This window comes from Lissotriton vulgaris, chromosome 4_1, assembly GCF_964263255.1.
Source record: "Lissotriton vulgaris chromosome 4_1, aLisVul1.2, whole genome shotgun sequence".
In the NCBI taxonomy this organism is placed as follows: Eukaryota; Metazoa; Chordata; class Amphibia; order Caudata; family Salamandridae; genus Lissotriton; species Lissotriton vulgaris.
In genome coordinates this window covers 2,133,711,640-2,133,731,412 of record NC_141691.1, presented here as the reverse complement: position 1 = coordinate 2,133,731,412, position 19,773 = coordinate 2,133,711,640, and the positions used below count along the sequence as shown (strand labels likewise).

General features: G+C 40.0%; 2 protein-coding genes across 2 annotated transcripts in view; both read left to right on the top strand.

Moving 5' to 3' along the window:
- Window positions 1-18,159, top strand: part of LOC147725219 (extracellular calcium-sensing receptor-like) — a 61,197-nt gene extending 43,038 nt beyond the window's left edge. Inside the window, exon 4 of the mRNA XM_086918208.1 lies at window positions 18,107-18,159. Within this exon, the coding sequence (XP_086774334.1) occupies window positions 18,107-18,159 (53 nt within the window). The remainder of the gene's footprint in view (window positions 1-18,106) is intronic.
- A 250-nt stretch (window positions 18,160-18,409) lies between these two features.
- Window positions 18,410-19,773, top strand: part of LOC147725218 (vomeronasal type-2 receptor 26-like) — a 59,386-nt gene continuing 58,022 nt past the window's right edge. Inside the window, exon 1 of the mRNA XM_086918207.1 lies at window positions 18,410-18,619. Within this exon, the coding sequence (XP_086774333.1) occupies window positions 18,410-18,619 (210 nt within the window). The remainder of the gene's footprint in view (window positions 18,620-19,773) is intronic.

The following is a 19,773-nucleotide window of genomic DNA, read 5'->3' as shown; positions in this document are numbered from 1 at the left end:
CACCTGGAAGGTCAGATCAGAAGGAAAGGAAGAAAACACCGTGGGTGCCAAGACTCGGGTCATTCAGTGACAGCATACGGGTCCATGGCGAGTTTCCAATCCTTCGTCACGACCTCTCCTTCGGGCATCCGAGTCGCCGATGAGTCCCTTCGTGGTCGCCAATTTGTGGTATTGGGTTCCCAAGGCCTACATGCTCCGCAGAAATTCCCACTTACACCAAAAGAACTGTTGGCACGGAAACTGAAAAGTACAAAAGACAAGTTTATTAAGACCCCATGGGGTGGTGGTACATTCCTACAGCACCCTTCGGCAATGCAAGAAATATCACACCAAACGTTGGTGTGAGTCCTTCTTTTATACACTTTACAGGTAATAAAAAGTTAGGCGGTACAAGATTACAGAGTTTATGTACATATATGGTCATTTTTGGAGCACAGCCAACTCATGGGAGGGGTTACAACTCCACCGGTCAGTTTGGCGGAGCATTCCGGAGGGGTGACTGGTCAGTTTGGACTGCACATGTACAGGCTTGACCGTTACTAAAAATAGCCTGTTGCTGGGCAAACTCGAGTGGTCAGCGGCACGGACAAAGGACTAAAGGGCATGCTGACCACGAGGCCGCTCATTCCCTAAAATGGCCGCCGTACATACAAAATGGCGTTTTCGAATAAGGCCAAGTTAAGGGAAATAACGTGTAGCGAAGCTAAGCGCTAACCCGGCCATTGTCAAATTACGACAAAACCATACGTCCGTAAGTCTTGCGATTTTAAGCTCCCTTCCCGGAAATGCATTTTTCATGTGACCAAAGCCATCGCATTCATGTATAATGGTATAATGCACTGCACAAAACAGCGCAGACATGTTGGAACGATTCTCGGCTCAGATCAACGCCATTCTCCATAGTCCCTGGACATAATAATTGTAATATTTCAACAAGAGGGTGGAGAGCCTGCTATCTACGTACAACAAATCATTTCAATATAAAAAATTGTTCAATATCTATTCTGTTACAAAATGTCACAAAATTAAATTTGTGTTTATTGTCCCGGACCATGGTAAAATTTGACAGCAATGTCGGGTGAAACAGATCAACACACATTGATCATTTCATGCAGCGCTCTCTCCAGATTTATATCTTCATTACTCCATTTTAGAACTGCTGTTAAATGTGAATAGATCGTTGTGTGGTGTCCCTAAAATGACAGAAATTTGGCAGCCATATTGGAAGTACCAGATATCATCCCTTGATTACAATATTACAATTGCATATATAATTACATATGATTAAAGATCTCATAAGGGATACACTTTTTTATTGAACACATAAATGCAACATTTTGTTGTATCCAGGCATATTCCTATATGTTCAGTTTTAAGATTTCAAAATTCCTCTTTAAATGCTCCATTATCTAAAAAGATGTTAAACATTATACAATTTTCATTTCGAAAGCTGTTTCACGTATCTATGATTATCATCCTGCACATATATATGTCCATACACCTTAGACAATTTACCATAAATAATTAGAAGATGTTAAACATTATACAGTTATCATTTTGAAAATTGTTTCATTTATCCATGATTCATCATCCTGCACATGCATATGTCCGTAGAACTTAGACAATTTACAGAAAGTAATGCATCTCATCATTAATATTAAGCCCATATTTCCACATATACATGATGCCTCACGCTGTCTCAAGAGCAATTCTCCATCACCCCCATGCTCTGGCATCTTGACATGATCAATACCATAAAAGCTGAAGGTTTTATCATTTGGATGCTCACACTGTATATGCATTGAGAGCGCATATTTATCATCTCCATTCTTGATGGCTCTGGCATGTTCCTGTATACGCAGTTTGAGGCTGCATATACTGCTCCCAATATATTTCTTTTGATATGCACCTATAATCATGTATACTGTATATGTTTTTTTACAGTTAATGAAACTGTTTACTGTGAACTCCCTGGATGTATTATTGCTGAATTTCTTGCTCTGTTTTAGACCAAATTTACAGATGCAGCAATTTCCACATATGAGGAAACCCAATGGTTTATCTGGTAACCACAGCGGCATAAGGGTGGAGATGTCTCTAATATAGCTAGGGCTTAACAAGCCCTTCAGTGTTTTGCTTCCACGATAGATTACCCTGGGCTTTCTAGATGTTACTCCACTCATTGTATCATCATTCTCAAGAAGATGCCAATTCTTTCATAAAATATTGTATGTATGATTATTAAAGGCATTATGCTCTGTTATGAAAAGCACCCCAGAATCAGATTTTCCCATGTTAGATTTTTTCGTAACTTTCGTCATCAAAGTTTTACCTCTTTTCAGCGTATTGACCCCCCTTTCAGCCTTATCTAAGCAGGTTTGATCATAACCTCGCTTGGAGAAATGGGTCTTAATTTGACTGATATTTTTAGTGAAATCTTCATCCAGGCTACAATTGCACCTGGCGTGGACCATTTCGCCATACAGAATGGCTTCAATGGTGGATCGTGGGTGTGCACTCCTGGCATGCACATAACTATTGCATGCCGTCTTTTTTCTGTATATGTCACTATGCATACTCGCATCACTAACAAACAAACTTAAATCCAAATAATCAATGTTGGTCTCTGAATGTTCGATGGTAAGCTTTACATTGAATTTATTTTTGTTCAGATAGGAATGATACAAATTAAGCTCTTCTACTGTGCCGTGCCATATCATAATGATATCATCAATGTATCGTGCATAAAATATCACATTATCACTCCATGTATATGCACCTGGGCCCCCAGACATGCTCCACCGCATACACACCCATAAAAAGGTTTGCATGAGATGGAGCAAATCTGGAGCCCATTGCAGTACCACGTCGTTCTAGAAACCACTCATTAATATGCAGAAATGTGTTGTGTGTTAAAATCATTTCTGCCATGGTTGATAACATGTCTATATGTTCCAAGTATTGAGCACCCCGTTTAAAGAGGAAATATTTCAAAGCCCTCATCCCTACTTGAATATGAATACAGGTATAAAGGCCTTCCACATCCATGGTTACGAAAAGCAAATTATCATGGTTCCATTTAAAATCCTCAAGTTTACATAAGAGATCAGAGCTATCCCTAAGATAAGAGAGAGATTCTTCACAATTGGTTGAAGAAAATTATCAACAAATTGTGCCATGCTTTCAGTGGGACCTTCATTCCAGGAAATTATGGGGCACCCAGGTGGAAAAGAATCCCCTTTATGGATTTTTTGGTAAGATGTAAATACACAGGTCTGACAATAAGTTGGATTCATACCAGTCCCATATTTTATTTATTTATTGAGAACACTTATATTGCGCACAGCTACCTCCAACGGAAGTGTCCCGTGCATTTTCCCAAGCCAGCGATAGACTAACACACACCCACAACCCAGATACTAGCATGGCAGTTGGTTCAGTCAAGACAGCCATGTTTTTAAAGCTTTCCTAAAAAGAGATTCCTTTTCTATCCCCCTGAGTTCCATCGGCATAGAGTTCCACACTGAGGAAAAGAGAAAAAGCCCCGCCGCCCATTCGGACTTTCGAGAATCTTGGGATTTAAAGGAGATTTTGACTATTGGATCTCAGGGTTCTAGTTTGTGAATCTCTCTGGATACTGAACCTGAGATACTTCGGGCCTATGTCATGAAGGGCTCTGTGCACCAGAAACATCAATTTGAACAACACTCTTTTCTCCACGGGCAGCCAGTGAATACTTACCAGATGATGGGCAATGCTGTGTCTTACTGGGATGTTTCTGATAATTCTTGCTGCCGCATTCTGTATAAGCTGAAGTCTGGTAATCAATTAATCAGGAGCACCAATCAAAAGGCTATTAGCATTGTCCAGACGCGATGTAATGATTGCATGTACCACCGATAGTCCGCACTCCATGAATTGAATTGAATTTAAAATACTTATAAAGCGCTGCGTTCACCGTGCGGTTTCTTGACGCTAATGGGAAGATAGTGAAGAAATCTAAGTAGCATTTTGAGTTCCCAAAAACAGCTTGACGAGAGCTGCGCCACATGGTCTTTCCCTGATATTTCTATGTCTATTTTAAAGCCTAAATTGCAAACTGATTTGACCGGGGTCGGGGGGGAGGGGGTTGAGATCGGTGGGCCACCACAGAACATGGTGCAATGGGATTTTATTATTAAAAAAAGGACCTCAGTCTTTTCAGTATTCTGCCTCAGACAATTGTCGGACATCCATGACACAATGTTTAACCAACACTCTTTAAAACAAATCAAGTCGCCAGCATCTATTTCTTTAAAGGAGAATAGGAGTTGGGTCTCATCAGCATTTTTGACAACTCTTACCCCGCACTTTTCTACTATTGAGACTAGCGGGGAGAGAGAAACATTAAAAAGAGTAGGACTCAGGGCCGAGCCCTGAGGAACTCCACACAATAGCCGTTTAGTTTCTGAGGCAAAAGGGTGTAATGTCACTTGCTGAGAAAGCCCCTCCAGAAATGTCCGAAACCAGGAAAGGACCAAACCTGAGATGCCCAAGCTTTCTAATCTGTGCAGAAGGATCTTGTGGGACACTGTGTCAAATGCTGCCGAAAGGTCTAACAACACAAGCATTGCACAGTGTCCCCGATCCACAGATTCCCGAAGTGTCTCAGCGACTTCCAGCAGTGTGATTTCAGTGCTGAAACCCTTTCTGAAACCTGACTGCGTGTCATGCAACAGATTATTTGATTCCAAGAAATCAGAAAGCTGGCGCTGCACTTCTTTCTCCAGGATTTTCACGGGGGCTGAGAGGAGCGAGATAGATCGATAATTCTTTAAGACCAGAGGGTCTGCATTTTCTTTTTTTAGTATTGGTTTCACAAGAGCTTTTTTCCAATCAACCAGATAAATGCCAGACTCCAATGACAGATTCCAGATAAAATAAGTATTGTATTCAGTGCTAGGGCCAAGGTCCTATGAAACCTTGCAGGCAGGGGATCTTCGGGGGACCCATACTTAACCTGAGTTAGATCAGCTAATGAGTGTTGTTCATCAAATGGCTCAAAACGGGACCAACATTGTATGTTGCCCTGAATGGGAGAGGTGAGCTCAGCGTCTTTGGGAGGAGGGAAAGAGGCATACATTTCTGATATTTTATCATGAAAGAAGGTAGCCAGACTATCACACAAGACTTTAGAGGGAGGAATGGTACTTTGTGATGCCTGAGGATAAGTGAAATTTTCAACAATACTGAAAATTTCTTTCACAGGGTTGTTAGACGCCTTGATCTGATTAGAGTAGTACTCTTTCATACTGATACGTTTCCTCCGATGGAAAGTTCTGAGAGAATTCTTATAGATTAGTGTGGCTTCAGATGTATAACCCCGCCACCAAGCCCTCTCCGTTTTTTGCAGGCACTCTTCAATTTTTGGAGTTCCTCCAAGAGCCAAGGAGCAGAGGGAGATTTCCTAGCCGAGGTTCTTATTACAATCGGGGCCAGCTTATCTAAAGTAGCTCCTACAAATGTCTCAAAATTCTTAACATCATGCGAGGGATCTCCGAACAACACAAAAGCGGACTTTTTCCACTCTCTGTTGAAATTGACAAGAGTGATATTTCTCCAGTTCCTAGTCTCTTTAGTGGGGGGGTGTCCCAACTTGTTTCTTAGATCCCCTGCCGATGCTAAAGGCAATCAATAAATGGTCAGACCAAATTACCTGTTGGTTAGCATCAATAGTTAAGGTGCGATCATTAGTGAAAACTATATCTAACATATGGCCTCCTGTGTGCGTGGCTGCTTGGACTTTCTGATGGAGGTTAAAGCCCTGAAGTGTGTTGATAAGTGTTGTAGCAAGTAGATCGTCCAAGGCATGCAAATTAAAGTCCCTAAGAACAGTAAAAAATTAATATCTTGGCACAAGACTGCCAATGAGATCATATACTTCAGTTAAATGTTTAATCGAAGAAGAGGGGGGTCTGTAAATGAGTATGCCTGACATTATGGGGAAATTAGTACAAGAGATGTTGAAAGCTAAGGCCTCGATAGGACCCAGTTCCTGAAGTTGTCTATGGGAGATATCCAACTTATTGCGGATTATGATTGCCAGGCCGCCCCCCACCCTGTTATTGGGGCGGTTTACTGCAATTAATCTATAACCCGCCGGTACTGCCAATGCGATGTCCGGTAGGGAGCTTTATCTTAACCAGGTTTCGATGAGAAACACCAAATCCCATCCTTCATTGTGAATACTTAGCCAGATATCTCCCGAGTGTCTGGGAAGGGACCTACAGTTTATATAACATGCCCTGATGCGCTACTCTCCTTCTCTAATTTGTTGAGAACACTTTAAGTATGTGTGGAGAAGTGTGGCTCACTGGTTAGAACGGCAGACCCTGATGCAGAGATCTGACCCGGGACTAGGGTTCAATTCCCGTCGCTGCAGGGTCTTGGGCTCAATGTCCCCAGACCCGATAATTCTCGCCTCGGTGCCTACTCTAATCATGAGTCCCACTCTGCAACTCTGGGCAATAGCTTGCTTAATCTCCACACAGGCCCTATTAGCTAAGGATGCCTGGTTTCACCTTGGGGTGCACAAGAATGGGCGCCTCACAGGAACAGGCCAAAATGGGTTCCCCAGCAGTACAGTGCGGGGACACACTGGCTAGTGTAACCAGGTACTTAATGAGCTCAGTTACATACATACATGTGTCAAAGTGTTTTTGTAGTGCCTCGGGGCTAAGGCTAAAATTACAATGTTTGCACTTTCCCTCCCGCTTTTTTCCTCCTCATTCCCTCCCCTAACTACATCCGGGTTTACCCTATGAGTATCCTCACATGTGGGGGGAGCCAGCGCGTATAGTTGTTCTGTAGACCATATTATTGCCGGAGCAGCAGCAAAACCGGCAGCATGACTAGCGCTAGCCGCAATACACAGGCGGGGACGGGCGCAGACGGGCTTGCCTCTGGCACCCCTCTGACGTGCCATCGGTGGACCCGCTGCGCGCGTGGGCTGCACGCTTGTGAGGTTATGAATAAATAGGCAGACTCTTCCAACGACTAGTCCGCTAACCCCCAAGATGGCGCCCAAAATGGGGATGGCAATATATGGGGAGCCCTGCAACCAGTTTTTACTGTTGGGCATGCTAAACAATGGCGGCGGAAAATGAGGTGCCAACACAAAGAATAAAACTAAGCAGCAATGTGTGATTTCAGATCGAACAATTAAAAAAATAGTAAAACGAAGTCAGGGCAACAAATCGGAAAGTCCGATTTTGTGATGTGCAAAAAAGTCTTTTTTAAAGTGCAGGTATGAGAATCAGGGATCAGCCAGTCTGATTTTAGGGAATCAAAAAGTTACCGCTTCCGGGGCTGTGCCCTAGCGTGGCCACCAATATATAGGCAGACTCTTCCAACGACTAGTCCGCTAACCCCCAAGATGGCGCCCAAAACGGGGATGACAATATATGAGGAGCTCTGCACCCAGTGTTTACTGTTGGGCGTGCTAAACAATGGCGGTGGAAAATGAGGTGCCAACACAAAAAATAAAACTAAGCAGCAATGTGTGATTTCAGATTGAACAATTAAAAAATTATTAAAACAAAGTCAGGGAAAGAAATCGGTAAGTCCGATTTCGTTATGTGCAATATTTCCCTCTATCCATGGCATGGGATTTGTCATAAGTTTTTCGTAGCATTGCACATCTTTCAATTGCCTATCTATCTCATGCAAGTAATCACTTCTGTTCATGAGAACGATGTTTCAGCCCTAATCGGCCTCTTTGATCACAAAATGTGCATCATTCTTAAAGGATTGTAAAATCCTGTTCTCTTCTTCGTTCAAGTTATTTATGTGAACACAACCTCTCCTCTTATAATGCAAATCTTCCAAGTCATGGAAGTCATATGTTACCTTCTTATAAAAATCATCAATGGCCGAGTTTCTCATTTGTGGTGGCATAAATTTCGATCTACAGCAAAAGCCACTGTCAGTTGTATAATCTTGTGATATGTCCAAGTGGCTAGCTACCTGCTTGACTTCTCCTAAGTCCTCTTCATCACTTAATGAGGCAAATAAATGAGTGTGATGTAATATCCGCTTTGGATGGCACATGATCATTATCGGTAACAGTCAAGGGAACACATTGTGCAACAAGATGATCTAAAAAAAAAAATTTCATTTTGCAAATAAACTTGAATAGATCAGTATGCAGTTCTACAAAATCACATCTATTTGTGGGGCACTAATTCAGTCCTCTACACAAAACAAGTTCCTCCTGGGGTGATAATTCTCTTGAAGATAAATTAACAATTGACAATCAGTTGATCCATCATTACATTCAGCTGTCATATCATCATTTATTTCTTGTTGCTCAAATTCTGCTCCCTGGCCTTTGTGCCTGCCCTGGTGTTTCTTGCCACCCCCTATGTGTCCAGTTTTAGGATTTCAAAATTCCTCTTTAAATGCTCCATGATCTAAAAAAATATTAAATGGTATACTATTCTCATTTCGAAAGCTGTTTCACTTATCTATGACTCATCATCCTGCACATATATATGTCCGTAGACCTAAGACAAATTACAGGAAGTAATGCATCTCATCATTAATATTAAGCCCATATCTCACTGTCCTGAGACGACAAATCCATGACGCCTCACGCTGTCTCAAGACACGCTGCCTCCTTTCAGCCTTATCTAAGCAGGTACGATCATAACCTCGCTTGGAGAAATTGGTCTTACTTTTACTGATGTTTTTAGTGAAATCCTCATCCAGGCTACAATTGTCCAGTAATGGGAGCAGTATATGCAGCCTCAGACTGCGTATACAAGAACATGCCAGAGCCATCAAGAATAGAGATGATAAATATCCGGTCTCAATGCATATACAGTGTGAGCATCCAAATGATAAGACCTTCAGCTTTTATGGTACTACTCATGTCAAGATGCCAGAGCATGGGGGTGATGGAGGATTGCCCTTCAGACAGCGTGAGGCATCATGTATATGTCAAAATATGGGCTTAATATTAATGATGAGATGCATTACTTTCTCTAAATTGTCTAAGGTCTACGGACATATCCATTTTCTTATTGAGAAGGCTGCTACCGTTTTACTTCATCTACACGGTTGTAGTGATGGGCATATTGAGCCCATTCCATTTTGATTCCACATTTTATTGTAGAGTGCTCTCTGAGCCAGTTATACCATGCCCAATTACGTATTTTGATGCTAATAACTGTTTTGAAAGACAACACATCTTATTGGGTAATGAATTCCCTGGGTTTTCTGCTTTGTACCGGGGCACTCAACCCCGTATAGAGTGGTGTGGATAAGGGTGTTTTAAATGTATTGCTTCTTTGAATATGATTTGAACTCAAGAATTTTTAGGAAATGTGGCACAGGGAGACAGAAGGATTAAATATAATTTAAATAGATATAATCTACCGATATGCAACAAAAACAAACCTACATCTGCAACACATGTAAATGACTGGGATATTTTGCGTTATATTTCTTATTTTTATACGTCTTTTATAGAGAATTGTTTGATTGATATCCCAGAACTTCTGGATCAGATCCTTACAATCTTTAAAAGGAACACGTAGCATGCCATACATTTAAGGTATGGGATGCATATCGTTATAACTAAAACAGTGATAAGGTGTCTCACTCTCTGCTTTTCTAATCATTCATTCTAATCATGTTATTGCTTCTATAAATTGTGATTTTTTAACTGGTTCACGAAACAGGATAAATGGAACATGACTTTAGCCATATATTGAAAAAAAAAATGTTCTGACTGCGCTTTATGAGATGAGATCGTGATTGGTACATACCGTATAAATATTGTGAATAGGACATAGTTGGATGTAAATAATTATATATATGTTTGTAAAGATGTGAATGTTTTTTGTCTTTCGTAAAATATGTATGTCTCATTCTTTGATGAATGATGAAAAATAAGACTATATATGTGTATCTTTTCAATAGCCCTGATGAAGACTCATTGGAGACGAAATGCGTTGGCTAGGAGGCTATGATATGTGAAAAGTAAAGGAACTCAACCTGTGAAAAATAAAGAAGAAAATCTCATTAAGAAAAATATACCCTGGAATTGGACATTTTTCTTTGTGCGCTGTTGTTGTTGTGAATTGATATTCCATGCTAATACTCATTTATGTAGTGCTGAAACTAATTGCTATGAATGTTGTTATAGGACTTGTTTCTATCTTTGGGGGAGTATTGAGGGGAGTACTCCCTGGTTTCGTGCACTAAAATCAATAACTAGACACAATGCATTTGTTGTGGCAGGTCTAATCAGCCTCTACCCTCAGGTTTTGTTGCAGACTGTTGCGGTCCGCCCAACATTGTAATCGGGGGCCGTGTAGCTAAAATAGGTTCAAAATTGTTTACAAAAAAGTTAGGCAATGGAAAATAAAATATTAAAAAATGCACAACATACTGAACTATATAAATATATTTTACATTTTTTCATTGATGAAAAAATCCAAATACATCTTTTATAAAAATGTTTATTTTTCTGATAAAATACCCATCATTACATATATGAAAATATACAATAGATAAAATATGAAAACACAAATAAAATAAGACAAAGGAGTGACGTCTTCATTCTACAAAACAATGTAATTAACATTAATATTGTTTACATATCTACAACTCTTTTTTATTATATTACTAATGAACAACAATACTAATAATACCACCAAATATTACTACTTTGCATAAATACCAATAAGATAAATCAAACAATTTCAGAATAAAAATATAAAATAATTAAGCAAACTCCAAAATAAATAATTTGTAAAAGAAATAGTTAACAATTAAAAGGGTGACATTTACTATTCCCACTCCAATCTAAACCAATTTGGAGAAGGCGTTGGGCACTAAATGGGTGAAATTTACTATTCCCACTCCAACCAAAGCCAATTTGTGGAAGATGCTGTATACTACAGGGGTGTCATTACTATTCCCTCCTTAATGCAAACCAATTTGTGGAGGGTGTTGGACACTAAAGGGATGATATTTAATATTCCTACTTCCCAAAAAAAAAACAATTTGAGGAAGGCATTGGACACTAAAGGGTTGACATTTCCAATTGCCACTTTATTGCAACCATACTGGGGGAAGGTTTTGGACACTGAACGGGTGATATTTACTACGTTATGTTATGTTATGTTATGTTATGTTATATAGGTCTTCTATAGCGCACGGCTACTCCGAGGAGTGTCCCGGCGCTTTGTACTATATGACCTACAAGGGAAAAGACAAACATAACAGAAAAAATAAAAGCAAGCGGGCAGAATACTGAATAGGGCAGGAGGTCTCTAGCAGGTAAAAAACCTAGTCTTTAAACCTTTCCTGAATGCAAGTAGATTGGGCGTGGAACGCAGGGTCAGAGGAAGGGAGATCCACAACTAAGGAGCTAGGAGTCTAAAAGATCGTCCTCCAGAGCGTGCTTTTTTTATTCGGGGGACTACCACCAAAAACAGGGACTCCGAGCTCAAAGATTGTGCCGGATGGTATAAAGCCAGCCTCCTTTGCAAGTATTGAGCTCCCGTGGCATGCAGAGCTTTATGGGCCAGCGTCATAGCCTTAAATATTATCCGTTTCCGGATGGGGAGTCAATTTAAGTCTTGCAATAGGCTGGAGGCACTGGCTCGCCTATGAAGGCCGAAGATGGCTCGAGCGGCAGCATTCTGGGCCACCTGTAGGCGTTGTAGGAGATACTCCGGAAGGCCAAGGTATAAGATTTTAGCATAAACCAATCTGGATCCAATGAGGGCCTGAACAGTTGTTCTCCTGTGTTCCTCCGAGAGTAGCGGAAAGAACTTCCGGAGCATCCTAAGAATGCCAAAACATGTTCCTGTAAGAGCCAACACCCAATATTATTGGTACACAGGCGGAAAATCATACTTGTGAGAGTAATTGATGTAGACTGATGGTGAAATCGGTAAGTGGTGCAAGAAGGTTAATCCTGAGTGTGAGGACAGTTAATATACAAAGTCACTGATGCAGTCCTCAAAATTGAGGAATGTACCCCACTTGTATACCAAGCGCACTGTATTCAAGTAATCACTATTTTTTCAATAAAGTTTATTTTGAATATTTTCATTTATTTAGTCAAATGATGTTATAAGTTCATTATTTCTTCATTATGACCAATCATTTCTTATGTTTGTATTCTCTGTTTTTCAATTTTTGATCCATTAATCCTTTGTACAATGGCCCAATGCATTTCGGGCAACGGGCCTTCATCAGGGGATAGTCAATGTTAATATGGAGAAAAACTCAGGTCAGTTTATCATTTAAATGAAAATTAGTCCACAACATAAAAAACAAAAATATAAATGATTCATACATGTCACCGGTACCCAATTATACTCATCATTGCATTTTTCTGAATAAAAAGTTATTGTTATGTAAATGACACTAATGTTCACATTATAAATCACAATTATGATTCAAGAGACATTTCCCCAAACCTTTTGTAAATGTTATGATAATGAAAGTTTAGTAAATGAAGTTTGCATTTTTGGTAGCACTGTTCCTATACGACATTGTGAATCACAATTGTGATGCATGTAATGGTCTTAAGTCTGTCTTAAGTCTGTCTTAAGTTTGTCTTAAGACAAACTTAAGACAAAATCCTAACTTCTGTGAATACCAAAAGTAGTAAGTTCATTCTGTGAATACCAAAAGTAGTGAGTGAATTCTGTGAATACCAAAATAGTAGTAAGTTTAGGATTGAGTCTTAAATTCAATTTGTGAATCGGGCCCAATATCTTCAATATTGTTTTCATCACAATTACAGATGAGCGAAAAGGTTTGACCTGGTTTGTTGGGAGAGCCTTTTTATTTTTCTTGAGAAGTTTGGAGCCCCTACAAATTCGGTCCGGATAATATCCAGCCGATTTAAAGGTGCTAGAGAGCAAACAATTATAACTTCCAGTTATATCAGGACTTGTGGGGTGACTAGGGGGGGTGAGCCAGGATTTCCCCTTTTTGCCTATTCGTTTTGCTCTTTTAATAGCACCGTTAGCGATTGCCATACTGACACATTTACGTACAGTACCACTTATAATCGGGATGACTTCTATCAAGTTATATGAGGATGGCATTGTGAGGTTTGTAAAACATGAAATGGAGAACCGGAAGCAACTTTTCACAATCTTTCAAGCATACCAAGCTTTTGGTGGCTTTAGGATTAATAAGTTGAAAACAGAGATTTTATTATGCAACTGCACACTTGACACTTTACTTTATGTGTTTCATCCTCAAGTTCATTCCAGGCCTAAGTGCTATTTAGGGGTGTATTTTTCAAAAAGTGTTAATGATTTATTTGAATTGAATTATACCCCTTTAATAAATTAAGGTTACGGTACTATTTACCAAATGGAATAAGCTACCTATTGCAATAATGGGCCATGTTACCTTACTTCAGATGTCAGTTTTTCCTTTGTGTAATTTTCTGTTTGCTGCTACTCCTTAGGCCCTTTTTAGATGATGAAGAATATGCTCTGAGTCTTTACTTGGGCTAGTAAATCACCTCGAATGTCGGTAGACACACTATATTGGTCACTTTAAGTGGGGGGCAGACACTCCCCGGTCTGAGAGAATATTACTTTTCAACCTTTGCACGTTGCACATTCAGATTTTTTAAATCCTCAAAAGGGAATTGGGTTTCCTGAAATTGTTTCTCCAGGAAACCATATTATGGAGGCTTTACGCCTCACCAGTGTGACTAAAACCGGTAGCTATCTGACCTTACAGTGGCATTTAAATAGCAAAGAATAGTCATTCAAATAATACTTTGATATTCCCATGATTATTGGAGTTACTCATTCGGCCAATATCTATATTAAGGATCAACCCCTTTTAGGGAAGAATGTTGTCTTAAATTGGGAGAGTAGCGGTTTCCGCAGGATCACTGATTTATCAATGAGGAAGTTTGGAAAGTCTGGCGTGCCATTGAACCTAGGATTGGGTATTTTAAAAACACTTCACAATGGCCCTTCATTGAGATCAGATGATTTTAATTGAATTAGATCTTAGTAGAATGCAGGCAAGTCTGGAATTAGTAGAGGACTTGGTAGAACCCAGGACGTGTAGATCTATTAGTTGCTGGGTCTTAATCCTCAGACAAAATGAGGCTAAAACAGTGAATGAGAAGCTTTGTGATCAGTGGCACTCCAAAGAAAATATCCAGGATTGAATTGCTGCCTAGAATAGGATTAGCAAGTTTAATTTTACTTCAATGAAAGACGCAAACTTCAGGCAGATGCAACTACATGCCAAGTGGTTGGTGTACATACCCCCTGCTTATCTACATAAAATGAACCCCCAAATCCCAGAAAATTGCTTTAGGCGTTTGATGGAAGGCGAGGGTTCATGGATCCATGTCATCTGGAGCTGCTCAAGAATAAAGCAATTGTGGGCTGAGATTGAGCAGTACTATTGACATACCTTAGAACTGACTCAGCCTACAGAGGCCCAGACAACGGTGTTTGGGTATGCACCCGATATTAATGTAGGTCCCTTGCACAGAAAAAAGTAAATATAATTGTTTTAATTGCTAGATCAATATTCCTTCCAAACTTGCATTTGGAAGTAATCCCAACATTCCAGCAATGGTGGCCAAATTATATAGAACCAAGGAACCTGAAAAAAGACATACATCAAGGTCGAGATCTTACACAAAGTTTCATAGACTTTCGGAGGCGTTTGGAGGAAAGTATGTCAGCTAAGGTCGAACTAAAAGGAAACGTTGGGGCATGTGCAATGTAAAATAATGTATTGTCTGTATTTCTATCATGGCTTATTGGTGCCAGTTTGGAGATTGCCGCATCCTTCTGCTTCTATATCATCAAGGTGAACCACTTTAATAATTATAGCTTCTGTTTTGATGAGTTTTTATGACTGTTGACCTGTTCAAATAAAATTTTTTACAATAAACAAAAAAACTATTACAGATGGCTGTCTTACTACATCATCCCTTGCAATACACAGCTGTTTGAGATTGTAATTTAATGAATAAGAGGGAACTCTCCCCAGTTTCCCTGGAAGTTTGGAAACAAAGGTCTTTTAAACCCAAATCCAAGCCACTTGCCTGCCCGGAGAGGCTTTGGTAAAGACTTAAGGACTTCACTTCAAAGGCACCAGTGGTGCCTCTTCTACACCAGTGTTTCCCACGGTGTGGTCTGCGGACCCCCTGGGGTCCCTGACACATTCCCAGGGGGTCCGCAGGCAGCAGTTTTAAAAGCACTGCAAAGTATCTTGCATATTTAGCAGTTTTCAAAGTACAATAAAAGTGTCAAGATGACGTCAGTTATCCCTGCTCCCTGCTGGAGAGAGATGAGAGTTTTGTCCAGTGGCAGCTCTGACTTATCTAATGTAGCACAGAAGTTTAATATGCCTACTGCAAAGAATGTGTACCATGTATTTTAAAAAACAGTATTTTATATGCATAGATCAGTGGGTTACTGCTTTTGTCTGAGAGATTCTTTTGTTACTCTGCGGTTCATAAATGACAATCGTCAATCTAGCACAGTGACCTATTAACTGTCATCAAACAGCTGTTTGCAAACTGCAAGGTAAAAGTTAGCGACTTATGTTTTTTCTCAGCCTTTAATTATCCCAAGGCTGCTAAAAAGGTTTATTTGGGTGAAATGCATTTTTGTTGCTGAAGTCAATGCTAACCACTGTGTTATGTTCTGAATCCCGAGTTTGAGCGTCTCCAGACCAAGCACTCTTTAAAAAGGCCTACCAGTATGAATGACATGTGCATCCTACACCTTTGCCATATGTAACATTTTCTATACACTGATTTACATGTCTGATTCACTATCTCTATATGTGTGTGGTGTACAGTGCTCTGACATCCTACAATGTTATGAGAGATTCTATAAAGAATGAATGCATGTGACAGTGGCGCTAAGGAGAGATGAGAGGCACGGTTGGAGGGTGATAGTGCGGGAATCATTGAAGAACCCCCAGAAAGATTGTTGTACTCTGGTGCATAGTCAGGTCTTTATTTACTGTTCTTTATAAAGCTAATACAATTCAATATATCATGATAAAGGTGTTGTAGACTGCACCATTGTTTCCTAAATGTTTTGGTGGGAGAGCCTCCCACAGCCCCCTTTGTAGTGGTCAGGCTCACTCACTGCACTTGGTGTGCACAGTATGGGCACTGGTCTGAAATCATTTGCCAGGGCTGCTTTGGGTTTCCAGTCTGGCCCTGGCAGGAGCAGGAGCCTCGTTCTGCGAAATAAAACCAATCATTGAAAAGTTAATCACGGAGATGCAGCGCCAACCTTTCCATTAACTTTTTTTGTTCTCTTGCAAATTCTTTCAATATATAAATACAACAGAAGTGGTGGAGAGTGTTGCTAGCCTCCTTGGCTTAACAAAACACTCCACCACTCCACCACTTCAGAAACAAAGAGCTGCACCATATTTACAAGAATATGGTGCAGCCCTGCGTTTCCCCTGTGTGGGCGCTACACTTAACAGGGAAAGATTGTTTGTGTGCAGGAAGGTCCCCCTTCCTGCACATAAAACATCTTGAAATGTTGTTTTGTTACTTCTATGTGTGCTGCTTAATCAAAAGATTGTTGATGTGCAGGAAGGGTCCATTTCCACAAGAAATACCCAGGAGTCAGAAACACATTCTACTCACAGACAAGAAGAAAGATTGTGAACTAAGTGTAGTTGGATTGGACACGTGATACCATATAAACAGATGCACGTGCAACACATACCCACGGTGAGAATTTTCCCATCAGTTGTCGAGCTGTTCCACCACTATTACATCATTTGGGTTCTCCTTACCCAGGAGTTAGTGTGCACACAGTCACACAAGTTGTGAAAAGGACTGTGCGATTAAGAAGACTCCACAATTTTTATTTACTAAGTGGCGTCAATATAGTGTTACAACTGAAAAAGCAGTGCAAGTGACATTAGTGAAATAGATCAAATTAGGTGAGACTGAGTAGAAGAATAGATTTTAATGTTTTCTCTCAGCTCCCTAATCTTAAAAGCAATAGTGAAAAGTGAAAAGGCAGATTTAACAAAATATCTGCTCAGATTTAACAAAATATCTGCTCAGCGAGCAGTGTAATAGTGGTGGAACAGCTCGACAACTGATGGGAAAATTCTCACCGTGGGTATGTGTTGCACGTGCATCTGTTTATATGGTATCACGTGTCCAATCCAACTACACTTAGTTCACAATCTTTCTTCTTGTTGAGTAAACGGTTGTCTGTGAGTAGAATGTGTTTCTGACTCCTGGGTATTTCTTGTGGAAATTAAGTCTTTGTGAGGGGCATGTATCCAGTGCAGAGTTGTTAAAATAGCCCTTGCACCCTCTTCTAAGCAGTGTGTGTTATAGTTCAGGAAGGGTCGCCTTCCTGAACATAAACAATCCACGGCGTTTTGCAAAAGAAGGAGAAATAAAGCATTCCTCCTTGTTTCGCCAAGTTAAGACCGGGTCTTACTTTTGGAGCTGACTCCCATTTATGCTGCCGCGGTAAATTTGGGGAAACGCCCACTGCAACACCCACCGCCCACCCCTTTCTCGCTAAGCATTGGGTGAAAGGGGGTTTTATTTACAATGTCATTTTAAAGATTGTTGATGTGCAGGAAGGGTCGCCTTCCTGAACATAAACAATCCACGGCGTTTTGCAAAAGAAGGAGAAATAAAGCATTCCTCCTTGTTTCGCCAAGTTAAGACCAGGTCTTACTTTTGGAGCTGACTCCCATCAATGCTGCCGCGGTAAATAGGGGGCAGCATCAAAATCAATGGGTATTGCTGGGGAACCGCCCACCGCAACACCCACTGCCACCCCTCTCACGCTAAGCATTGGGTGAAAGGGGGTCTTATTTACAAGGCAGCGTTAAGCCAAACGTTTTAAGAAAAACGGCAAACTACTAGCCTTCAGGAAGGAGCCGAAGCCATGGCTGTTTCTCAATAACTCTTTTGTCCGTTCTTCTGCCCCTGACCTCTGCATCGGGTTGGTTAAAGCGCAGGGACACTCCTCGGAGTAGCTGAGCGCTATATAAATCCGATTTTAACATTAACATTAACATTAATATATTTCCTTGCATCCAGGTATGGCCAGTCTGATTTCTTCTCTTGAAGTCGTCCATGGGCGCTACACCTAAAAGACTCTCGCATCCTTGCTCCAGGTCTGGTTTCTGTGCTGTGATCAAACCCTCAGAGGGCAAACCACACAGCGCATACATAAATAGAAATGTCTTTCATCGCATGTGATTACTGGGATAAACTATTTGAGTTTTAATCGTGCACCTTCCTTCCTGCACATACAAGCTACTAAAAGTTTATCAATCAATCATTCTGCACCTTCTCTAATTGATGAGTATTTTGTTTTTTTAACAGCTGAACAAGTTCCTTATGAAGACACACTTTAAGACACTGACTGGGGAGAACATATCCTTTGACAAGCCTGCACAGTATGACATTCTAAACTGGGTTAAATTTCCCAATGGATCAATTGCTGGCATCAAGGTTGGAAGCTTTGACCGGTTAGCCCCACTAGGTCACCAACTTTTAATCACCCAAAGCTCCATCATTTGGCACTCTGAGGGGCCCAACCAGCAACAGGTGAGTGAGATTTTTGAAAAAAGTTTGTTTGGGAGAAAGCAGAAGTCCATTGAACCACTGCACCCTTTAGAAGAAATGTAAATAAAAAAAATAAATAAATGTAGCTCTGTTTCATTTAAGAAAAATAGGATGCACTTAAAAAAAAGTTGATTTAATTTAAGAAGTGATCACAGACGTTGTGGTCTACTGTCCCAGCAGGCCTCCATCCCTGTACGGGCCTTCAATCACAGTCAGTTCCAATTTGACACCTACCTCATGAATATTGATACGGTAAGTGGATCACTGATAGAATATTGACAACCACAATATCGAGTTACCAAAGTATCGAAACAAAAATATCGTTCTCAATAATATCGACTTTCTATCTTCATAATGGTAAGTACAAAAATGTCAAGAAAAAAAATATTGTCAAAAATATCGATGTAGAAATAATCTTTTTTTATATATAAAAAATAATGTAAAATAAAATAATAAATTTAACTTAAAAAACGTTATTTAAATTTATTTGTAAACGTTACCAATTACAATACATACATGTAACTTAAAAAAATTAAACATATAGATATATATATAAAATGGAATATATATATATTACCTACTGGCGGTCGCCAGTAGGTAGTTATACTTAGAACCTATTTTTCATAGAAAATCAGCAACATTTTATTTGCAATAACTTTGGCCCCGGTTGACGAATCTTTGCAAAATTCTCAAAACATATGTCTAGCTCTGGTCCGGTCCTATCCTGAAAGTTTGAAGCTGATTCATTAAGCGGGGGCTGAGAAAAAAGGGGAGTCCCAAAACGCTTTTTCGCCAAGTTATTTAACATACAAAAATTTAGACACAGCTGCAGCCCGAACTGCTTAACGGAATGACACAACATTTTGCAAATTTTGAAAAGTTCAGAAAGCACCCTTTTTGTAAATGGTGTAAATCTGTTGAGTAGTTCCAGAGAAAGTCAAAAAATAGTGGTGAAAAAATCTCATTTTCCCATAGGAAACTTTAGATACTGTTATAGCAAAAACTGCTTAACGAATTACACCAAATTTGGCAAAAAGGTACAACTTCGCTCAGAAAGCAAACTTTTAAAAAATGGGGTAAATCCGTTCTGTAGTTTTTGAGAAATAAAGGAATAAATATAGTGATATCTATGGCCA